The sequence below is a fragment of the Spermophilus citellus genome, assembly GCF_964194105.1.
Source record: "Spermophilus citellus genome assembly, chromosome: 7".
Classification (NCBI taxonomy): Eukaryota; Metazoa; Chordata; class Mammalia; order Rodentia; family Sciuridae; genus Spermophilus; species Spermophilus citellus.
Genome location: NC_138188.1, coordinates 93,363,403 through 93,389,440, shown reverse-complemented (window position 1 = coordinate 93,389,440; position 26,038 = coordinate 93,363,403). Strand labels below are relative to the sequence as shown.

General features: G+C 33.7%; 1 protein-coding gene across 2 annotated transcripts in view; it reads left to right on the top strand.

Annotated features, from left to right (window-relative positions):
• The window catches only part of IFT57 (intraflagellar transport 57), a 55,866-nt gene that overhangs the window by 10,803 nt on the left and 19,025 nt on the right, over positions 1-26,038 (top strand). For both annotated transcript variants that reach the window (XM_081302044.1, XM_081302043.1), the window contains exons 5-6: positions 1,891-1,959; positions 12,034-12,156. In XM_081302044.1, coding sequence (XP_081158170.1) covers positions 1,891-1,959; positions 12,034-12,156 — 192 coding nt within the window. The remainder of the gene's footprint in view (positions 1-1,890; positions 1,960-12,033; positions 12,157-26,038) is intronic.

Here is a 26,038-nt window from a genome sequence, read left to right as displayed (position 1 = left end):
AATAATCAGACAATCTAAAGGATATTTGGATGTATTTCAACCATAATCTTTCTTATTTCCATTGTGGAGTAAAAATCCAATTTCCTCTAGGTAGTCAGGATCAATCATGCCAGCAGCACAGTAATTCCCCTCTTTGCTTGTTGATTTGGAAATGTAAGGAGCCCAAAGTAGTTAGATAGCAGTCTTAACTTTTAATTCAATGGAATCATCATTGTATCTCCTAGTGAAAACATTCTTCCGTTTGGAACTAAGATGTCTAGGCCAGCAGAAAACAAGATCACGGGAACAGGAAGCAAAAAATTTTGCTAGTGGGCTACTAGGTGTAATACAAATGGTGCCAGACTCATTTCTACCCTCTGATTCCTGGTCCCAGGAATCCTGGCTATGAGGGAAACAGCTCTATAGGTTGGATGCTGACTCATTCTAGTACCTACTACTGAAGCTTTTTGTTTGTTAGTGTTTAATCCAGTATAGTTCAATGAGTAATTTATTGATCACTTATGTCAACAGTCTGATTATGTTATTATAAAAGCATCATAAATTTGTTTCTTCTCACATGTGCATTGAGTCATTGTCATTTTAATAATTTACTCTGCTTATTGAGTAGTGCAAACACAGAACAGACTAAAGTGTTTTTCAAAAGTGTGCATATATGCTTCAGACTTTAGATGTAAACAGATCACTTTTGTCTGCACTTCTGCACCCCATTATTCCCCATCCTAAGAAAAGTAAATATTTCTTGAATATATTGGATCCACATTTACATTATTTCATATTTTACTAAAGTCATTCCAGTTTTCCAAAGTTTCTCATGTTGTCAATATCTTACTTACTTTAATGGCCCCACTCCCAAAGTTTCTGAGTAGATCTGAATAGAACCTTAGAATTTGCATTCTCACAAGTTTCTAGGTGGTGCTGATGTTGCTGGTCTTGGAACCACATTTTGAGAACCACTGCCTTACATGTTTCCAAAGTCTTGGTAAGGATTGTCTTTGAAATCTACCACTGAAACTTGAACAATTCTACATGTGGAAGTGTCTTTACCAACTGACACTTACTTGTTAGTCTGTTTTTTCTTTATGGGATCATATGATGTGAGGACCCAGCTCTGTTGGCTTTATTACATGTCCCTAAGATTAGGATAATCTTATTATATTTGTTTCATGTATTATGTCAGTTGTCACCACAAAGACCTTGATAGAAGAGGGAAGCTCATGTTCTGTATGCTTGGAGGACCTGCCCAGACTCCATATTTACTGTTCATTAGGAAGAGAATTGCCTCTCAAAGAGTCACTTCCTGTGCATAAACACCCACCCTCAACTTAGGATGCATCTGAACCATTCTTTTAAATAGAATTAAGGCCATGAACCAAACACTACTGGTACCCGTTATGTTATTAAACTTGCACATTCAAGAAATGTAAAATATATGCATCAGTGTGATTGGTCCCTGGAGAAAGTGAAACTGTTTTGTGTCTTGTCATCCTTTCATTTCTGTTCATTTCAATCATGTTGCTCAAAATTTCCATAAATTCCCTCCACTCTCTGTTTCTGATCTGCCACTGGGGCTATTTTCCTCTGATTTTATGTTTATCCATAGTTCTGCAGCAAAGGCTCCTTCCTTCCCCCTTTTTTCCCCTCTCTTTCTTTCTTCAGTGACTGCAGAGAAGATCCTATTTAAATGGCACCATCAAAACGACAAAGAACATATGAGCTGTTAAAATATTGTGCCCTACTTTATACATATGTTTATTAGACTTTTAAATACTCTTTACTGTTAGTCCTTATATTAAGTTTGTTATAGCTTAGTATATTATGTATATGAATGTTGGAAATAATTTTTTTAATTATAATTTCTTTATAATTTAAAAATGTTTTTGTTTTCTTAAGGAAGAGGAGACAGATAATGAAGAAAACTTTATTGATCTCAATGTTTTAAAGGCCCAGACCTATCGATTGGTAAGTTTCATTGGATGCACACAGGACCAACAAGCAATCAGTATGTGAATTTTGCTGGAAATTTAAATGAGTAAGAAACATTTTCAGAGACTGTTTTGTGTGTCCTTTGAAAAGTAGCTCTGGAAATGTTTTCCTTCATATAAAATGTTAAAATTTTAGCAAATATAAAAATCCAGAGGGGTGAGAGAGGGAGCCTTCCATCTATACCATGGAAAATCAACACAGTGCTTCTCAGGCAAACTGAAAGTAATTAATTTGTCTGAGGGCAAGTTGTATTATGGAAAGACATAAATTGTTCTATTTAAAATTATTTTATGTTAAAAATAGACAAGAATTGAATAATCTTGATTATAGTAAAATGTTTAAGTTGTAATTATGAAATAAAATAGATTGTATTTAGACTGATACTTAGACTGAGTAGTCAGACATTGCTTTAAGACAGATTGCTTTTGCTCCTTTTTAAAATCATGAAATAAATCCAGTCTATAAAAGAGTCTGAGCTCTTACAAATGTACATGTGGGATTTTTGCATTTTTCTATATGTATGTTATATTCCAATAAAGTATAAACCTATGCACACTCAATGAACATATGTACTATATATTCTTATTTGTCCTTTAATTTTTCTTGTTTAAATTTTTAAAACAAGTTTGGATCTAATTTTGGTTTCATATCATGAAAACTTCCTTGATCACACTACCTCAAGATGAACTGTTTATTTATTGCTTACTTAGTATTGTTAATTTCATTAGATATTAATGATGGGAATTTGTGCATGTGTATATATTAGTGGCCCACCATGAGACATAATAGAACATTGTGCTAACTTGCTGAGTATGTGTCTTGAGATAGTACTTACTAGGAGGATTCCAATCTTGGGCAAGTTTCCAATCTTCTTGTGCTACATCTTCTTCATCCATAAAATGAAATAAAAATATTACCCATTTCTAAGGTTTTTAAAGATTGAGAGAGTTATTCTATTTAAAGAAGTATAATAATATCTATCACATAGAAAGTTTCTGTATATGTGGCAAAATCCAATATCACATCTTTGCTCCATGTTTCCTCTCGCAAATCAGATTTGTAAACTCCTTCCTAACACTGATAACCACCTTTTTATCATAAAGTAAAACACAAGGTACTGAAAAATACTTCTTAAAGAATGAAGGTTTTCTTTACTGATTAATTGAAAAGTAGAATACTGTTAACATTTAAATACAAATAAACTCCAGTCTTTGCAATACCTACTTTTACAGATCATTTTGTAATTTTAAAATTACTTTAAACACTAAACTTAACTGATCTTTTAAGGTATTAGATAGGTGTTATCTCCTTACAAGTATAAACACTAAAATTTGTGACCTTGGGACAAGTTTAATCTATTAAAAAACTAATAAATTATAGTACCTGGATTTAAACGGTCCACACACCAAGAGTTTGACAGGGCAGGTATGGTGATTCCTTTCTCGAGCAAGTACATTATAGTATTGGTGTTCATGTATATATGTGTTGAAGATGATGGTAACATGTTCCTAAAGTATGAGGAGAAAAAAGTAGAAATGTGCTGACTGTTAATTTTTGGGAAAAAAACCTGTCATTTGTATTAACTTGTTTATTGACAATAGAATAGATGCCTCTGAAGGCCTGGAATTCCCTTTAGGCAGAGTAGTTTGGGTATTGGAAAAGACCAAAGTAATTTAATTTGCCTCTATCTCTATTCCAAGTCCCTGTTAGTTCCGATTTCAATTTGTCATCTCATTTAAGCTATTTGGGAATGGGTTTTCCTTCTATATGCGCCTTTATAGTAAGTATTCGATCTTTTGGACAAACATTACTTAATACATATTCTTAAGAGTTAAAACTATGTATAGTTACATTTTCACAAGAAGAAGTCCGAAAACCAGGTGTTTGTGGATGGTCAACCATGAAGTACTAATGAGACAGAAAACCCTTTCATATTTTAAAAAAATCTGTCAGGCTTATAATATTTCCCACTAAAGCCATCTGCCTGAGACAGCTGTGTCTGACTCCATCTTATGATGGCTCAGGCTGCTGTTTCCCCAAGACAGAATTGCCATATAGGTTAGTAACATAAATTTTTAAGATTTTGTATTTCATGCAGCAGGTAGACTCACAATGCAGAAGAAATATCATTTTAGTAAAATCCAACATGAAGAATTCTTCACTAGTTCAAGAATGATACTATCAAGGAAACGAAATCTATTAAATGTGTGATAGTGCAAACCAAGCAGTGTGTGGATTGCAGCAGTTCTTCCACATTTGTGCCTTTAAAATAATAGATGACTCTACAGTCATTCACTATCCTCTCACCTACTTTACTTAACAGACCTTGGCATTGCATTGCAATATATCAATTCCTGATCTGTTTATTGTGTCTCAATTGCTAGAATGCAAATTCCTCTAAAGCAGAAGCTTTTTCACTGCTTTTTCCACCTGTTTGTGGTGTGTAGCAGTTACTCAGTGGCCAATAACATTGAATTAATGCATGCTTGTATGCTATTTTATATTGTAATTTTATAGGCAATGAATCATTTAATCTTCATAGAGTAAAGAAAATTTCAACAATAATTATTTCCTCTTCTATGAACCTTGTAGGATATGCAGAGAGAAATGTAAATATACTTCTTCCTTTTGATATATAAAGTGAAGTCTAGCCCCTGAAAAGTGTACCCACAAGTAGGAGTTGGGAGTAGGCAAGATGTGGTAAACTGAAACAAGAGAAAAATGCAAATGAAAAAGACACATTGCAGGTTGTGTTCTCTGGAAGCAGACACAGTTTAATAAACATTTGACAGGGTGCCAAATGTTTATTAGAAATATAATCTGTGAAAGGAATAGGACAGAAAGTAGGAGTGGGCAGAGGAAGAAGTCTAGCTATGATGCAGATCTGACAAAGACTTAGCCAATCTGGCCAGGAACTGTGGACCAGATTTTGCCTGTTTGACTTAGTCCCTGAGGGCAGGCTACCAGGGGAAGCACCTACTCCCAGTTTAGATGGCCCTGAAGGTGAGATAGAGCCACATTCCCCACAGTTGTGCAGCAAGTTCTTCCTCCAAAGAGGACTTGGTGACCTATATTATTTAATACCACAACATAAAGCCTGTAGCTAATAATTTGAAGAACTTGTAAAGAGATACTGTCTGCCCATTGACTGAACTTTTAATGGATTGCCTAACATCATGACACAGAAGTAGTGTTTTATGAGCTCTGAGAAAAGAAAAGTTTCCTCCTATTAATGATGAAAGCTTACAGTGATGAAATTGGTTTGTTTTGGAGGTAGGTGCTTTCTAGAATATTCATCTACTTTGAGATTTCAAATATATATTTAACATTTAATATTTATGTATTTAATATTAATTCATTCATTGTATATAAAGCCATTGTTGTTGTATAATATTCCCCTATAATTTTCTTACCCCAATTATAATTTTGCCAAACATAATACTTTTCAGGAAACAACTGCAAGGAATGAGAATTTGTGTCATTTTCCAAAATAATATTTGTAGGTTAATTGAATTTTGAGATAATCTTTTATAGGATAACCTGATGAATGATTATTGGGCTTCAAGGCTAGCCCACAAAGTTCCACATTCTCTAAATCCCTCTAATTCCTGGTATTGAAATTTGAAATTTAGCCCAAGTCACTCAGAGTGACTAGAGGGAAGACCCAGGTGATGAATTACAGTTTTAACAATTGGACAGGACCAGTGATGATTATAAGGATAGTAAAATGTTCAGAGCTGTGGGAGGTGGGAGCAGGGAAGGGAGGCTCTGGTGGCAGAATGTTAGAAAGTATGTTGGTCATTTCTAAGTCAAGTACGTCAGCTGGGGAAACTGCACATTCCTGGTGCCTGTGCTGCATTGTGAGTGGTCTTGGTAGCCCCGCCGTCCATTGTGAAACTCAGCAGAATCACAGCAACAGTGTTCTGGCAGTATAACGCAGAGGTGTCATTCTCCTCCCCCTGGAAGAAAAGATGAGAGGGGGCTGTGTATTCCCTGAATTCTATTTTTAAATGCCCATCACTTCACTTCAAAACATTTTTTTCAAACATGCCATAGATACTATTCTTTCTTGAGATGCTAAATTTGAGGTTTGAGAAACCAAATCCTGAGTTATACAGCACAAAACCATGTATCTCAAAAGGTTTAAACACAATTGGTTTTTAATTATTTAGCAAAAACTCATTGTACCAAGAATGAGAGACTTTTTAGCTTAAAAAGCAAAAGCTGAAAGGAAATAAAAGTATGGTCTTAGAATAAAAACGTCAATTCAGTTTTAGAGTATCATCTATGCAAGTCTGCAATTTTGTAATAAAAGAAGGGAAGAAGATTGATTTGCTGGGGTTAATGTCTTAAATTATTAAAATTTTCTACATTTTAAATATGACCTCCTTCTGGACAAAATGTCCTTTCTCAATTATATGGGGGGATGCTGTTTTACAACATAGCTTGCCCCATAATTACCACAGATTCTGATTGAGAAAAATATTTTTTCTTCTTCTTTCCTAAAACATTTGAGTCGTAGGCCTCCTATCTGTGTTGTGAGATAAGTCTATAGTTGGTTTTTCACAGGAGAAATGATTCTGTCAAGATTTCATAATCTGTCACATGGGTTATCATTTTGAGTGGTAGAACACATTATGACTGAGTAAATGCTTTTATTTCTCTGGTAACTAACCTACACCACCCCTTGGTTTTACCTCTGTAGGTGTGTAGGAAATGTGAGTTACAGAAGAAAACTCTGCTTCTCACTGCTCAGAAGAGGCTCAAACAACAGATCTTCCTGGATGTAAAAGACAGGGTTCTGCTTGATCTTTAGTGCAGCTTTTGAACCCATACTTGAATTTCAAGAGAGATTCATTATGGTTTTAGCAAGGAGTAGGAAGCAAAGATTCCTCAAAATCTCTTCCAGATACAAATTCAGGCCTTCAAGGTAGATGCTATGGTCAAAATAATCTTAGATAAAATCCTGATTATGGCACTAGCCACATGACCATAGCAAGTTAATTAATCTCTCTGTGACTGCTTTTTTATCCATAACATGATACAGTTCTTTCCAGGCTTGCTTTGTGATTAATATCACCTAACTTGTGGGTAGCACCTGGCATGATGCTGGCATAGAGTTTGCACCTGGTACATTTCTTATTTTGGATATTTTTTCACCTTTCCTAGAGACAGAATTAGTTACCAACATTCTTATGTGCAGTAGGAGAATAGAAAAAGCCTTAATCTTCAATACAAATAAGCCCTTAGATTGCCATGAGTATTTTTGACTAAGAAGCTTACATAGGATACAAGTTATCAAGAGAACTTGGATTTCAATGTAAGTTATGAAGCCCTGGTGATGTCATGATTTTATTTTCATAATCTTTCACATGGATTATCACTGAAGGCCCACTAGACCAAATTTTCTGTCATAAAAATTCTCTCCTACAGAAATGACTAAGGGAATCTGAGGAAAAATAACAAAGTTTTTTTTTTTCAGGTATCACTTAAGAACTGTCATTCTATAAATGGCTAGGTTACATTTCCTGAATCAACATTAGTAGCAGATATTCATTGCATAATTCTGTGTATTAGATGGTACCCAGAATATGTACATGTTTTTAGACTTCTATCATTTAAATCTACCCACCCCTACACCTCATCACCACCCATGACCCAGCCCTGGCAGTGTTAGTGCTTTGAATATCTGACTGACTGATTTTCATCCAGGACATCTAGGTGGTCAAAAGACCTGTGGATGCTGCCTTTGAAATATCTCTCATATTTATCCCTTCTTCTATCTATCACGGCAAGGTTCTCATCATCGCCTTTCTGGACTATATAACAGCAATCTCCTAAAATGGTCTTTTATCCTCATCCTCCCCATCCCCACCCTTTACCGAGGTATTTTTACCCTACTGTTATATCTAACTTGTCAAAATGTGGCTTTTATCAGGTCATTCTGAATTTGATAATTTTTAAAGCTTTTCTCTGTCATTTACACAAATTACAAAACAATAAAATTTTGGTCAGGCTTTCAAGGCCCTAGTGAATTCATATATCTACTTACAGAATATACATGTCCACACACACCAACAAAGAGAGAGAATATAGTCTTTCTTTAGATCCTTCAGCATCCTACTAATGTTACTTGGGAGAAGAAGAGATTACCTATGGGAACAAGATTCTGAGCTGGCTGTTAACATTGCATGTTTGATCTTTGAACTTTGATGCTGTGCCCTACTATTTGAGCCCAAGGTTACTTTATGAGATGGTTTAGACTATTTAATCTTCAATTCTTCCTTTGACAGTTTAGAATCTTCTTTTACCTAAGACCAAATTTTATTCCATTAACTGACCTCAAAGTCTTCCTAATAGGCCATAAACTCTTTGTAGGCAGAGATTAAATCCTTTTATCTTTCCAAACCAAGCATAGTACCTGGATTCTTAACTTGAATGTTGTAGGAGGTAAACAAATGGCTTATTGGTTCAATTAATTAATTGTAAATGAGACTACTAGATACCTTGTGTCTTATTGAGCTTTTAATTGTCTCTTCAGCCACAGAATCTGGAAAATGCAGTTTCCCAAGAGCTGTGCTTGATCTTAGTTAATGTTGTCTCAGAAAGGGACTTTGTCAGGATGATATAAAATTTTGATTAAATGAAAACAGCAGTTTGTTTCTCTTACTAATAGCTCCATATAAAATACCATTTGTTAAACTGAGAAACAAATGAAAAGATTTTCTCAAAGTAGTATAACCAAGGCACAATGGAGTTTTAAAATGATTTATACTTCATATGTAGAACTTGCTTAGTTGATTCATCCAGTTAATAGGCATTAAGAAATTTTGAGTAAGGGGCTGTAGATGTAGCTCAGAGATTAGGACACTTGTCTAGCATATGCATAGGCCCTGAGTTCAATCCCCAGTACTGTCAAGAAAAAAAAAAAAAGAGAAGAAACTCTGAGGAAAGAGACTGTGAAATTTGAATAAATTAATGGTGTTCTTCACCAAACTAAATGTTATCTTTTTGCCTTTCATTTAGCAACCAGGACATTTCCCTCAGTATATTAAATATTTCTCACAACTGAGTAAACCTTTTGAGCTTAAATCATTTTAGGACATTGGGAGTAGGTATCAGTCAAACATTGCTAAAGAGAACCAAATAATAAGGGTAAATGAAACTTACTAAATAGCCCAGCACTGGGATATCCTAATGCAGTATTTAATCGTCATGTGCTCTACTAACTCAAATTCTAAGTCTTATTCAAACAGGGTCACTATAAACACATTTGCCTTCATGAAAATTATAGAAACATGCCCTTTCTCGAGCAAAATATTTTTAGTATATTATTCACAACTGGAACAGTCCTACATCTAGGCCTGAATAAAACAGGACTGTGGATATGTGTCCCTTCTGGCCTTGTTGGTGATTCTGGACTTTAACCTCTTGTAAGAAGGGGAATAAGGAGGAATGGAAATGAGGGGATGGTGTTGGACAGCTCTAGCTCTGGGATTTCATCAAAGACATCTAGTTTCAATTCACATAAATGGTAGCTGTATAAATCAAACTTATTTTTAAATCAGTGAACAGAGTGAGTGTCTACATTCTTTTAAGAATCCTGTGAAACTTCTGCTCAGAGAAAATGCCTTCTTGCTTCATTCAGCCTGGCCCTGCAGCACTGGGATTTGGGGGCCCATAATCCTGGCAGGATCAAACCTTTGTACATACATGGCCCAAATGTCAGGGCTCACATATTCACACTTTACTGGCAGTGCACACATCCTCACTACCCACCATCCCAATTAGCATACCCTATTTGGTATAGAAACTGTACTAGTCAGATTTGGGTCTCCTGTAGCCCAGGACAGGTACCCAGATGTGCAAGTGAGTGTGTATTCCTTGCTTTTTCAACCATATGCATGTGCCAATGTGTATGTACATGACAGAGGACCTTTCCCATTGTTTTAGATTTCAACAGGAAAACCCAATCTCTCTCTCCCTTTCTGCCATCACAATACTCTTACAGAACTAAACATTCTACTTTGTGAATGCTGTAGCCCCCACTACTGTCCCCCAAACTGGGGTGCTTTTGTGCTACCCTGGATTCAATTTATGTAGATATATACAGCATTCTATTAAGTACTCAAAAATAATTCAGTGTTTCTGTATTTAAATGAGCACTTTAATGTCTAAATAGAATCTTTTGAGCTTTTTCACTGAGATTTTCCATACTTTCCTAAGATTAATGCCTACTTTTTTAATTCTTTAGGATTTTCTAAATTCAGACCACAAATTATAAAGTATAAAAGCATATCATATTAGTTATCCATTCTCAAATAGTAAGGTTAAAAACTACAGTCCCTTGAATTTCTGAACAAAATTTAAGGCTGTGGGTCTATTCAGGGCTTGCTGATATGAACTGGGAGGTAGGAGAGTCTGTCTTATGTCAGCAGCGCCACAGAGACCTAGAAGTGAGTTTAGAGTCACTAAAAACCTCAGGTTTCCACACACAAAAAAAAATCCCCAAAAAAGTAATCTACTTAGTTTTATATTGAATTGAAAGACTAATCTAGCTCATTTAACAATTGTCTTTTAGAGACATGAATTCACATTGAGAATGTGATTTCACTATAATGCTTGCATAGTCTTTTATGTTGACATAATCTTATTTATTCATTCATTTATTTATGTATTTATTTTTGGATACGGGGCACTCGGCCACTGAGCCACATCCCCAGCCCTATTTTGTATTTTATTTAGAGACAGGGTCTCACTGAATTGCTTAGCACCTCAACATTGCTGAGACTGGCTTTGAATTCGCCATCCTCCTGTCTCAGCCTCCTGAGCCACTGGGGTGCCCGGCAACATAGTCTTATTTTTGAATTTTGTATTAGGGAACATTTCAAACATAACACAAGAATCCTATGTACCATTGCCTGGTTTCAACAATTATTAATATTTTGTCAATTATGTTTTCTTTGCTCCATAGAATTTTAAATTTCAGATATCATGTCAGTTCATCTATAAACTCAGCATTTATTTCTAGCATATAAGGATTCTCTTAACATGACCACCATTCTGTATTGTACTTATAAAACAATAATTTTTTAATATCATCCAATATTCTTCTGTATTCAAATTTCCATACTGGCCTCAAAAATATCTTTTTTACAGATTATTCATTTAAATTACAATTCATGTAAGGTTCATGCATTGTATTTGGCTGTTTATGTCACTTGGATCTCTATATAAATATTTATATATTTTTCTGTAGATTTGCATATAATTTATCAAGGGAATTTAAAGGGAAAAATTGCTACCAAAATTATTGCCTTAGGCTTTACCTTTAAATCATTAATTTGTATATTCTCTGCATTTTTAAGTCCATACATATTTAGTGCTGAAATGTGAAAAGCTGGGGAGAATGTTTTCCTTTTGTGTTTCAAAAACAGTCATGAATTGATTTTATTACTCAGGTGCAGAAATCAAATGTAGATATTTGGTCCCTATCCTGTTTGAGTTCAAATATGTCTATATTAAATCACATTTTAAATCTACATCATACTTTGACCTAACCAAAATATTACTTTAATTATTAGTGTAAAATTTATAAATAATAAGCTCTTTGCTTTTGGCATTTTGATCTTTTTTTGTTTTGTATTTCAGCTTTTGGATTTCTGTTTATACATAGTAAAATTAAACTAAATAATATTTTCTTACCAGACATGAGTATTTGTATTTTTCTACTGTTGCCAGTTAACATACATAAATGGCTTGTCCATTTGATAATATGCTCATTGAGTTCAGTCTGATATCTCAAAGACATTGTCCTTTATAAAACAGATATATCATGTATTTGCTCTTTTTAATGCTTATTTTGCTATTCTACCAGGTTATTGCATTATTTTCTTTCAACTTGGGTAGGAACACAGAAAGGAATTTCTATTGCCACTATAATTTTAACACTACCAGCCTCAATATAAATTGTGCAATGCTGCTAAAATGTGAGATTTTTACCATTTCTTTTTATAAACTCTCAATCTTGTGATATCTTTCCTTTCTTAGGACATGAACGAGTCTGCCAAACAAGAAGATATTTTGGAATCCACAACAGATGCTGCAGAATGGGGTCTAGAAGTTGAACGTGTACTACCACAACTGAAAGTCACAATTAGGACTGACAATAAGGTATCAAAGAGAGAACACATTTTGTTAAAAAGGGTGGGAGTACTCCAAATTATACAAGATGGAGAAAGGTAGTAGGATTCAGTTCCAACATTTTGTCATAATAGGTTATTTAACAAATTGTTGAATGAATAAATAATATGTTATGATCCAAAGAGCAAAAAATAGATCTTTGAAAGAATGATTTGGAACACATCATATTTCACTGGAGTAGTGAGTGGGTATTTTTAAAATATATTTCAATGTATTTTCTTGGAAATTATATTGAGGTGAATAGGAATTGTATGATTATACCAACTAATTGGGGTTAGAAGATGGTTTTGGATTTTACTGAATGGCAAAGCTAAAGGCAACCTTGGGTGTTGCCTTAGTAAATCTATTTGGTTCATATGTTTAAAAGTTAAATATTTAAATAATCAAGAAATCACAGATAATAAGACTTAGGGACTAGACCAAATGAGCTAGATACTGTAAAAGTTTCTGTTTCTTTTTTTATCTACACTTTTGTAAATAAGTCTTCAGAACCAGCAAATAAGTAACTAGACAATGCTATTCTCATTAGCAGTATAATAATCTCTACAGATGGGGCTAAAGAGACATCTAGGTAAAGAAACTAAGGAGATTTTCATCCTTGAAGACTGGATATAAACCCTTAGGACTATGGAACAAGGTTCTAAGGAAGCTTATTACTTATCACTTTGTGGTCCTATATCTGCCCCAAAGTAGAAGCCTACAAAGACTGCTGTTTTTGGAGTGTCTTAGAAGCTAATTCATTCTTAGAATATATCAGATAAAAAGTAGCCTAGACTCCTATGACAGACTAAGATGAAGATGAGAGTTCTTACTGTGAAAGCTGTGGGATAAACTCTATCCAAGATAAGCAGACAAATTCTGCACCCTTACATTGCCATATATTTGCCATATATTTACCCAAACTTATAGAGGACGGCTATTATTTGACTCTATTTATTATGTTTTGAGTCTGGAGTATCCCCCAAAAGCTTGTGTACTGAATGCTTGGTCCACAGTGCAGCAGTGTTCAGAGATAGGGCTTTTAGGAAATGATTGCATCATGAGGGCTGTAACATCATCATCAGTGGATTAATCTACTTGATGGCTTAATACCCTGACTGGACTACTGGGGGGTAGTAGAAACTATAGGCAGGTAGGTAACTATAGCAAGTAATTAACTGGGATTGTGCCCTTGGGGACTATATTTTGTCCCTGGTCCCTTCTGCTGTGCTCTCCTTCTCTCTCTGCTTCCCAGTTGTCATGAGTTGAGAAACTTTCTTCTGACATGCCTTTCCACTATGATGTTTCACCTTGGAGCCAGCCAACTGTGGACTGAAACCTCTGAAACCAAGAGCCAAAATAAATCTTTCCTCTCCTAGGTTGTTTTTCTCAAGTATTTGTCACAGAGATGAAAAGCTGAGTAACACTATATTAGAGGTGAATTCTTTATTTGCCTATCTCTCATATGTAAATACATATTAATAAGAATTTCTTCACTGATTAGATCTCTGCTAGAAATATTAGTTTGTAAAAACTAAATGTGATTCTTTTTTGCGAAATGTAATTTCTAATTCTTTGGCTTTGTCAGAACAAATTCACTTCATAAAATTAAAAATCACTATTATTGTGATTCTAGTTAGAGTAACATGTTAAAATAATTGTGTAGTTGGGAACTCTCAAGTACAGTTTAATCCCAGAAGGAAGTAAGTCTAATTTGTTTGCTTTCAAGCTAAATAAACTCTTGAAGGCAAACATCTCATTTAGAACTTAATAGGGTTTGTTTTTTTAGCAAAGTCATTGAATTTCACATAATAGAAATAAGAAAGAAAGAATATAAATGTAATTGCTAACAACACACTGTTTTACAAAACTAAGTGTGGGTCAAATTCTATAATAGATGGTAATGCAATAACAAAAATCATGGGTTTGTGGAGAATCTTGTTCTCCTAATTTAGGGAAGAATTGGCTACTTAATAATTGGAACCTATTCTCATGTCATATTATCAGCCTTACTCTTACAACGATATACTATGTCAAATTATTTATGCATCAGGTTTATAAACAACATTCCAAATTATCAGATGAACTTATTTAAGTTTGTTTTAGAATATGTGAATATTATTTTGAATTTCAATTTTTATCATAAAACATACTAACCTAAAGTCATACCTAATTTGCTTTATTTCAGAATTCTTCTCTAGATCATTTGGTCTTTATGTCTAGTATTTCATAAACTCTTTTTCTCCAAGCCTTTCAGAGGTACTCAAGGGGAAATGCAGATTTATGGTCAATTCTTTATTCAACTGACTTAAGAAAAATAAAATTATACATTGGTTTGAGAAAATAAGAGGCTAATTAATAGAGAAATGTTTCTCATTTCTAATAAATAAAAGTAAAATAATCTGGTCACATATGAGGTTTCTTCACAGAGACTCATTATCTTCCTTCATCAGAAGAAGTTGACTCTAACATCATAATAGATCCCATCCTTCCTCAACTTCTGACTATCAAAACCACCATCTCTCCTTTAATTTTGGCCAACATACTAATAACCATTCACTCAACACCAGGCTATTTAAGACATTTATATGTATCTACTTTGTATTTGATTGGAAAAAAGAAATTAATTATTTTGGGATCAATGTGTTTTACTGGTAATCATTGGATTAATTTTTAAATAACTTAAAGATATAGGAGATAAGTAATAAAGAACTTATTATTTAAATCCATTTGAAACTTCTTGAAAATAGCCTTTCATTCATGGTAAATGAGTCCCAAATTTATTTGACACTGAGTCAAATATTTATTTTTCTTTTTTATTCCCACAGGCTGTTTATCTCTCTGCTTTGTGGTTGGGAATTACAAAAGAAAAGAGAAGAAAATTTTCTCTTTTGTTTTTACACATTATAATATATATACTTGGATGAAATTGTATCATACAGCAATATTTTATTTTGTGTACTCTCCATAATATTGCAATCAGTTGATTTTTTTGCAAAGTAACTTATCCCTGTTGTCTGATACTACATGTTACTATTGCCAGTTTTCAAAGATAGCAAAGTAATTTTAATATTAGCTTAAACAAAGTAGAATTAGGAAAATGAATATGTTGCCAAAAAAAACAAATATGCTGCACAACTGAAGATAATTAATTTTTATAACTATATCAGTTGCAATGGGTTGTGTTCATAGTTCTCTTATTAGCATTGCTTATAGCTCCTAATGATTACTCTAGGATAGTTGCATACCCAGATACCAACTCAGGTCTGCTCCATGTAGGAATCATGTGTTTAAAGACATAGTTAGATGTTCTTCAAGAAGATCAGTAATTTTAGCCAAATTCTAGGATATGCCACTGTGGTAATGCTTCAGTTATGACCAAATGGGTAAGGCTCAGGAGTTTATTCTTTAGTCTGAGGTTACCAAAACCAGAGTAGACATTGGTGCCACCTAAAATTATTTAAGAGTATTTTTGGTATCCTATGCCTACATTTTGTAATTTTTTTTGTCCCATCTCCCCCTTACTTTTTTCCTCATAATTTTTCTCACCCGTTTCTTTTCTATTGAATTTTTATCTTTCTCTTTTTTGTTAATCTTTATGAGACCTGACAGTGGTACCCATATATGTTGCACAACTGCCCTGCTGGACTTAAAACTAAATTAGAGTATTAATAATCAGACTAGACTTAGATCTTTAACTAGTTAAGAATTATTCTAATTTCTGAGCCTTTTTAAATATAATTTTGTTTTTAATTATAAAAATAATATGGAAGCACTGTTTCAAAGAGGAAGAGGGCAGGTAGTGTGCTATGAATTAAGATCTAAAGATCACCCATGTAGTCTAGTCTCAGTTCCTGATTTATTGAGACAAAGTTTCAAAACCTTAGTGGAATAGTGGTAGCTATGAAGACCCACAGATTAACTTATCTCATATACCTTCCCTTGGCCCCTGGAGATCATATTTATGCTACTTATTTACCATGTGACCTAATGCAAGCTATTTTACCTCTCTGTTCATCCTTTTCCTCATTTGTAAAATAGAGCTAATCATATTACCTCACAAAGACATAAAGCATTGAGGATAGTCTGACTCATAGTTAATATCTAATAAATTATCATTATATTATTATTGTGTTCTATTATAGCCCTTTTGTATTTGGTGCCTATATTCAGGAAGAATTTACAAAATTTCTATAGTAATGCTTTCATCACTTAAGGAATATTTTTTATAAGCCTCAGCTTATATCTTTATAATGGGTTATAATCGGATTCATGTAACTATCACTTTGGTAAATCTTTCTCATTTTTGCCCCAGTAAATGTACATGTAATATGATAACAGATAGTAATAACTGTCATTTATTAAGTGTGGTCTATGTGCCAAGCTCTGATTGCCTGGCCTTTGTAAGTGATATGGTATTTGAGCTTTTGCCTATTCAGTTAGTGACAATATAGTATATGGTTAAAAGCCCAAGTTCTGAACCCAGGTTGCTTGAGTAAATATTCTAGTTCAGCACTGTTGGACCCTGCAGGCAAGTTACTCAACTACTTTGTACCTCAGTGTCTTCATCTGTAAAATTGAATTTATTACAACATCTCCCTCAATGAGTTATTAAAAGATAAAATGAATGAACATTCTAAAGCACTTAGATTGGTGTCAAAAGAATAACTTATTATATGTTGGTCACCATTTCAGTGTGCTTTTATTTATATAATTACAATTATATCTGTTTTAAAAAATATGATGTATCATGAGCATTTTTACACATTGTTAAAAATTAAAAACAATAACTTTAATGGCTATCTGTAGTTCTTGAAGGTTACTGTTAATACCCAGCTGAGTGCCAGGCTTGCCACGCTTAGCAGATTAGAGTCAAACCAGGAGGACTAGAATCTGGGAGGAAAAATGACAGAGCAGAGTAATACAAGAACTAGAGGTTAGAGTGTAGGTTAGCATAGGGACCATAAGATCTGACAGTATAGATCAATAGTATGAAATGGATCGTGCCAATGAGTCATGTTAGAGAAACAAGTGGTTATTAAAGGTGAAAGGCCCATTCAAAGACAAAGCATGGAAGGTAGGAAACAGAAATGAAGAGTAATTAGAAAGCTAAATTTAGAAATCTTCTATGCTTACTCATTGCTGCAAGAGTGTATAATCAGACCAACCTGTAGGTTAAAGCTGCTAACCTTTTTTCAGTTTGTGTGAGAGGCTCTTGCAGGGTACTTTAGTTTCCTACAAAACTGAAAAATGTTGAATTCCATAATGATAACATATGTTTTTTTTTTTTAAGTTTTTAAGTGAATCAGTTGACAGTCATTGATTTGAATGTAACAGTAGTTGAAGCTAAGGTACCAAAGAATGCTACATGTCCCATATTTCTTGGGAAATAGATATGGATGAATACCCATATAGATTTTTACTTTTTATATTATTAACTAATGTTGAGTCTCTAAATAATACTGTTTCTTGAGGAAATGTATCTTTTGTCTTGAGTTTTAACTATGAAAAGTAAACCTTTATTTGACTTTATTGAAATAAATGGAGACTTTTCAAATGAGAACATGCAGAGGCTATTTATTTAGAACTTGCTATAGCAAGGGCATCAGCCAACCATCACTTGTATTTGGCAGAGAGTCAAAGTCAAGTACAAGGGAACTTAAAAGACTTTTTAGCAAAACAAAGAGGGGAAGCCTTCATATATGTTCAGACATGTCCAGAAATCTAGAGGTGGGTTAAGCCAACATAGACCTTTTTATGTGATTGATTGGTTAGGGGAAGATGCGTGGATTCATCTAAACGTTGGTCCTAAATTTAGAGAGGGTGCTGGGCAAAAATGGGGAAGCTGGCCATCACTGAATAAGTTTGGGGCTAATTGCTACAGAAGTTGTAGTTTGGCTTCTTGGACTGGTTACTAGAGATTGTGGATCTGAATTCTGTTGGTTTGTTTGTTTGTTTAATAATGGCTACTATTGTCTGTTGTCCATTTGTATATTTAGTCTCTGAACTTCATTTTCTGACCAAGGAAATGGCTTCTTAAAATCATCAATCATATTAGTCTTTAATATAGAATGATTTTTTTCAAATCCAGGTTTCTTACCACAATAGAAGCCAAGTAAACATGAATAATATTTATTTCTATTCCTCAGAAGGAAAATTATAAAGTGTGAAATCAGTTTTCAACTAACCCTTAACATAGACCCTTTTTAAAATTATGCAATACTTATTTCTAAAAGATTGTACATTGTAATGATTTAATATTAGGTATTTAATGCAATGAACAAATGTTCTAACATGCTTTAATGCCCGGTAGATATTGTAATTAAAATTTTGATTAACGAATTAAGTAGACTTTTTCCAAATTATAATTAAATGTTTCCTGCTTTGTTGTTTTAAAAGATAGTTGGGTAGGTTCTCCCTCCATTCCACCAAAATGTCTGTAGTAATTATGTAAATCTTCAGATTCATTACAAGGAATTTAGATAAAGAGATTATTTTTTAAGGCTTTGGAAATATTACAGCATGTATTTCTAATTATTTCAAACCTTTGATTCACTGAACTGCTTTTTTACATCCTTTCCTATTCTTGATGATCTGATTTTCTCAGAGTCCTGTTGTAAAAAGAACCTTAAACTTTAAATTTCAACTTAAAGCAATTGAGTTTTATTTTAACCAAAGTAAACTATATAGGTGTTGCCTTGGGTAATTCACAGCAGGAAACCTTTTGGGAAGAGTCATTGTGCTAAGGATGAAATCATTGCAATAGTCTTGAGCCCTTGGGCTCTGTAGTCACTGTGAAAGCTAAAATCTAAGAGGGAGGAGAGAGGCCTTCGTTAATCAGCAGGTAGAATTCTATTTAAATGAACCTGGAGGGACTACAAAATTGCTATATTAGATCTCAGTCTCTTTGAATTGGAAGTCAAATCCTGAAGAAAGTTATAATAGTGGGCCTTTTTTCCTTTCATTATTGTAGACAAATCTATATCTGGAAGCAAGATAGGGTATTTTTCTCATTCCAAAGCAGTAGAGAGAGTAGCTTGTTTTGACCTATAGCATCACTGTATTTGGATGCAGTATAAGAAGGTGTTAATAAAATTTAGTTTCTCTAAATATTTCTGACCTGCAGGGATTTATAAATTGTTATTGTTTGGGACTAAAGAGCATGTCTTAAGACTATACTCTGGTTGTTAGATAGGATACATCAATAGGATCATTGTATCTATGAGCCAAAAGGTGTAATATATTCTGTGGGCTGGGATACAGGAATACATTTTATGTATATAATAGTTATTAAAAATGGAATTCTGCCTCTTATTTGAATAATGAAGAAACTACCTTTATAATTCTTACAGATTTTCTGGTAGTCAGACCTTCTGTTAAGAAATAGTCTTTAAATTATTAAAGAAAAAAAAGGCACCAAATTAAAAAAAAAAAAACACAGCTTTTGCAATTACCAGTAACAAATGTAAATACAGGTGGCAATAAGTTGGTCTCCATGAGGCTCCATGCAGGAGTAATAGCTCCAATTACTGTCACAAATGTTTGTAATTGTATCTATTGCTGCCAGACAATAAATGCTTTTTAATATAGCAAGGCCATAAATGTACATGCTGCTGTTGTTTAAACAGAATGCAATTTTCAGCAAATTTATCCTTGAAACACCTGCTATAATCAAAGAGAGGTGAATTGCTATCAAAATAAACTGCTTAAATTAACTAGACACATACATTTTTAGAGCAGCCTGCATGATTACTCAATTTCCACGTCATCTCAGAATGAGGGAAAGTACTCACTGATGGACTTTTCAGCAACCTTTCTTTAAAAGCGTCTACAGAAAACAATATTCTTTTGAATTATTATTTGTAAACAAGGTGTGTTATTTGGTGAACTTACATAGTATTTGCAAGGTCAACTGTTTTCACTTTGTTGCATGTGGGTCATGGATAGCAGGGTTTGGGGAAGGAATACTGTGGTTAAAATTATACTGTAAAAATGCAGCAAAGGGCTGGAGAAAAATCCAGCCGTCCTTAAGTAACTGGGAAAGATTTTTAGTCGCTTCTGTCAGAGTCTTATTGAACATTCAGGATATTCTTTGTTTAAAGATGGTTGATGATGCCTTCCTTTCTATTTACCCTGAGTGTGATAAATGTTTCAACTAGATGGGGAAAAGGTTCCATTTATCACAAGTTAAAATAGGAGAACAAGTATTTTTGCTTTAGAGATTCTCATCAGCTGTAACTAAAGAGCATCAACAGTGGTGGCATATTTTAAGGAAATAACCAATAAAGACTGCATGTTTTGTAACTACTGCAGAGGGAAGTGACTAATGCCTCACTGCTGATACACTGCAAATAGACATTGTGATTGAGAGCAGTGAATTAATACTTATTGATTATAATTAAAATGTCTAGACTACCTAAATATTTCATTATTGCAAAGTATGATTTAATGTTTCCTTTAAATTACTTAATATAGAATACGAATTGAAGCAGAAACCATTTGTCATATGGGCCTTTCTACAAAAATGTCCTTTTTATTGGCTTGACTCATTTTTCCAATCAATCATATTAGAGTAGTTCTATCACTGAGTTTTATTTAAAATTCCTTAAGATTTGAACAAATTTTGTACCCACGGTTTTTATGCCATTAGATTTGATTCTGTTTACTTTTACCAAAATAATAATTTATTGTTTTTTTTAAATATGCAGGAGATGATTGTTAATTGTTTTTGTTTGTGCATTTTTCTTGGTGGAGGGATATTGAGTATCAGTGTGAGATCCAAGTTGTGATTAGTAGACACCTGATGTTGGAAGGGACTGTCAAAGTCATCGATCCAGATCACCACAATGGTTACTCAGCATCCCACGAAATAATTAAATTTTGATTTCTGATTTGACGTATGAGCATCTGCCTTGCCAAATCTCTTCTCTAGGCCTATAACTCCTTATAAAGCCTGGAAACCTTTACTGGAAATATCTGTATGGCCAAATAAAACTAGTGTAAGTGGAGTAAGTATCAGTAATAAGTCTGAGTCAACATATGAAAACTCTTTAGAAACAGATGGTAAAGATACTCTCAGCACACATTAGAAATGTAATTATTTAGGCTGGGGATGTGGCTCAAGTGGTAGCGCCCTCGCCTGGCATGCGTGCGGCCCGGGTTCAATCCTCAGCACCACATACAAAAACAAAGATGTTGTGTCTGCTGAAAACTAAAAAATAAATATTAAAAAATTCTCTCTCTCTCTCTCTCTCTCTCTCTCTCTCTCTCTCTCTCTCTCTCTCTCGGAAAAAAAAAAAGAAATGTAATTATTTAACTAACAAGGAATAACATTTAGAAATTGTGGCTCTCCAGTTTTGGTTCAATTATAGGCAGGTGTGAGAATCCCAGTGAATTTATGATAGCCTTGCTTATCCACTGTGCCACTGTTTAATTTTTCTCTACAATGAGAGAAATATCTAGAAAGCAGGAACTTCCCTGAGAAAACACATATTTCTAACAACCATTATTCCCATACCCTCTACAACAAAGACACTACAACATTACACCACACGTATATACAGTGGTCACCCCTTATTCACAGAGTATATGTATCCCAGACCCCTAGTAGGTGCCTGAAACTGCAGATTGTACTGAATCCTATGCTTTACCTATATATGAATATGTATGATAAAGTTAATAAAAATAATTATAATAAATTATAACCATACAAGGTAATAAAAGATGAATGTGTTCTATTAAAATATCTTGTTGTACTATACTGTTCTCACACTTGTGATGATGTGAGATGATACAATATGTGATTAAGTGAGGTGAATGATGTAGGCATTATGATGTACCATTAGGCTACTAAGGTTACTTGAACACAAGCACTGCTATACTTGGTTGATCTGATAACCAAAAGGGATACCAAGTGACTACTAGCAGGCTATTCAGTGACCAGTGGGTGGGTACCATATGCAGTGTGATTACACTGAACAAAAGGATGACTCATAACGAGGTGAGATGGAGCCAAACAACATGAAATTTCATCATGCTATTCAGAATGGCGCATAATTTACAACTTATAAATTGTTTATTTCTGGAATTTTCCATTTAATATTTTCAGATCTCATTTGGTCATAGGTAATTAAAACTGCAGATGGAGTTGGGGGCTGATGTTCTTAACTCTTCCTAAGTATGTGTTTATTTCTTTGAACACGTAAAAAGAAAAATCATGTTTTCATACCACAATCATGTTTTCATACACAAGGGTGTACCACAAAAGACTAAGCTGTTGGCAATGGAAGAAAAATGTCACATTTAAAAATTCAGAAAGGCTACATTCTGTAATTATTCTTCAATATGATGGGAATTTTTCATTAAGAAAGTAAGTCAATATCATAAAAATGTTATTTAATTGAGTGAACAGTCTCATGCTCTTTATTTTTCTTCTCTCACACCCGTGCTCACACACAATTATATACATAATAGACAGTTGTTTACACTAGAAATTCTGACAATACATTGAAGAGATTCTAAACCTTCTTGTGCAAAGTGGTGAAAATAGAATACAGATAATGTTTTTTGTTTGTTTGTTTGTTGGTTTGTTGATTTTTGTTTTTTCATTGTCAAAGGGATTGCAAAGGGATTGTTCTTTGTGGAGGAGAGAGAAAGACTTACTCTGCCCATGTCCTTACAGAGAGTATGATAGACTTGTTCCAGAAATATTTGCTACGGTGAACTTAGACATATGCAGATCCTTCTATCAAACCATCTTCATCATTTCACTTAATCCAATTTCCTGCCATCATATTTTTTAAAAATTCTATTATTGACCATGAATGGCTTTTTAAACATGCCACAGGAACATTGATATTCCACATTAAAATATTGAGACTGATTACTCTTGGACTGCAGCTGACATTTCCCCTACCTCTCTCCCACTGCAGATACAATTATAATTTTAATAACTAAATCTCTTTCACTGCAGTTGAAACAGAGATATGCTGTTCAAATCCCTTTACAAGCAAGGACATGCTGCCCAGCTGCAGAAAGTGTGGTCAGCCTCCAGCTATCTTCTCCTTCCTTTGGCAGAGAGCTACCTAATTCAAGGTCGCCTCCTTCCTAAGACAGGTTGCATCTGGGCATATGTGAACTGTTACCAATTTGAGACTATTATAAAGAACAGAGCTATGAATTTTTTTTTTTGTCTTTTAGTAAACATGTACACGTTTCTACTGAAAGTTTTATTAGGAGTAGAATTATTAGTTTATGATGTATGTACATATATGTTCAGCTCAAATAGACCTTGTCAAATAGTTTTTGAGAGTGATTATAAAAATTTATACTCAATAGTGCATGAAAATTCCAATTCCTTCAGATCTTTATCAATATTCAGTAGTCTTTATTTCAGTCATCAGGGTAGGTGTTTGGTGATATCTCATTGTCATTTTTAAAAATATTTTTTAATTATAGATGGACACAATACCTTTATTTTATTTGTTTGTTTATATGTGGTATTGAGAATCAAACCCAGGGCCTTACACATGGAAGGCAAGCACTCTAACACTGAGCCAGAACCCTAGTCCTCTCATTGTCATTTTAGTTTGCATTTCTCTGTTGACTAATGAGGTTGAAATACTTTTCATATGTTTATTTGACATTTGGATAGCCAATTCTAATTTTTGCGTCTTTCTTTTGATTCATAGAAGTTCTTTAAATATTCTGGATCTAAGTTCTTTGTTAGATAGATAGATAGATAGATATTTGCAATATATATATATATATATATTGCAAATATCAATATATACATGTATACATACATATACATGTATATATGTACATATATATATATATATATATATATATATATATTCCAAATATCAACTATTTAGCTTCTTATTACATTCCCTTATTTGTGTATCATGAAAAACATTGGCTTAGTTTTAATATGCTCAAAGTGGTCTATTGCAAGGGTGAATACAGTTAATAACTTGTTTAAGAAATCTCCACTTATCCCAATATTATGAAGATATTACCCTGTTTTGTTCTTGCTTTATTGTTTTTGCCTTTCACATTGAGATCTGCAATTCATTTGTGTTAGTTAGCTTTTGTGGCTATGACAAAATACCTGAGAAAAACAACTTAAAGAAGCAAAGTTGTATTTTGGCTTATAGATTCAGAGGTATTAGCCCATGGTTGACAGCCTCCTTCATTGCTTTGGGCCTGAGGTGAGGAAGAACAACATGTCAGAAGGGTGTGGCAGAGGAAAGCTGCTCAGCTCATGGCAGCCAGAAAGGAAGGGGGGGACAGTGTCAGGCACAAGATATAGTCCCCAAGGACCCCCATTGCCTTCAACTAGATCCCACCTCCTTGTTTCCAGCACCTCACTATACTTTATTCAGCTATGAATCCATCTATAAATTAATCCAATGGTGATATTAGAGGCCTCATGATCCAATCACTTCCCAAAAGCCGCACCTCTTAACATTGTTCCATTGTAGTCCAAGCCTTCAACATGTGAGCTTTAGGGGGACATTTCAAATCCAAACTATAACATTATCTAAGTTTTAATTCTTATTTATGGTGTGAGATAGAACTTAAGATTTGTTTTTATATGTATATGCAAATGACCGAACCACTTATTGAAAAGGTGATTCTTTCACCAGTGTACCGCTGTTATAAGTCAATGGGTCTGTATCTAGACTCTATTTTATCATTCTACTTGTTGTTATTTGATAATAATGAAAATGGTATTCTTTAGATTTTATTTTCTGTTTCTCTGTTGGTAGTATATACAAATACAATTATTTTTTATCTTTACATCTATCCAGCAAACTTGGATAGATGGTAGGCCTGCATTTAGAATTTTGTCATCTGCAGATAATATCAATCTTAACTTTTCTTTACAATCCTTCTGCCTTTTGATTTTATCTTGCCTGCTGTACTACCTAAGAACTCTATGCTTATATTGGATGTATGTGATATTATCTGGGAGAAAGCCTTCAATATTTTGATGTCACCATTAGGTATATCAGCTTTATGACTTTTGTAACTATCTTTTAGTAGACTTATAAATATCTTTTGTTTCAAGTTTGCTGAATTTTTATCATGAAAGGATGTTGATGTTTTATCAAATGAGTGTTTTTCATTTGTTGAAATGATCATACAGTAAATATTTTCCCTTGTGAATTATATTGATTGATATTTTTATTTTTAATTTATATATAATAATTATACATATTTGTGGGCAATAGCATGAAAATTCAGTACATGTATATTATTTGTAATGTCAAATTAAGGCAATTAGCATTTTCATCTACTTTAACATATATCATTTCTTTTAGGAACCTTCATATTATTCTTCTAATTTTATATGAAATATATAATAAATATTTGTGAATTATAGTCACCCTACTCCCACATAAAACACTAGAACTTCTTCCTCCTGTATAACTATTTTTTGGTACTCAGTTTCTGACTTCCCCCTAATCCACTTACCCTCTACTGTTCCTACATCAAGTGGCCATGACTCTACTGTCTACCTCTGTGAAATAAACTTTTTTATATTCCACATATGAATGAGAACATGTGATATTTGTCTTTCTCATCTGGCTTATTTCACTTAGCATAATGCCCTTCACTCCATCAATCTTACTGCAAATGCCAAATTTCATTCTTTTTAATAGCTCAACAGCATTTGTGTGTGTGTGTGTGTGTGTACCAAATTTTCTGAATATTCACTCATCTGTGAATACCTAGGTTCATTCCATATCTTAGTGATTGTGAACATTCCTGTAATAAACATGCAAGAGCAGATGTCTTTTTAACACACTGATTTCCTTTTGATACATACCCAGTAGTGAGATTGCTGGATCATAAGGTACTTCTA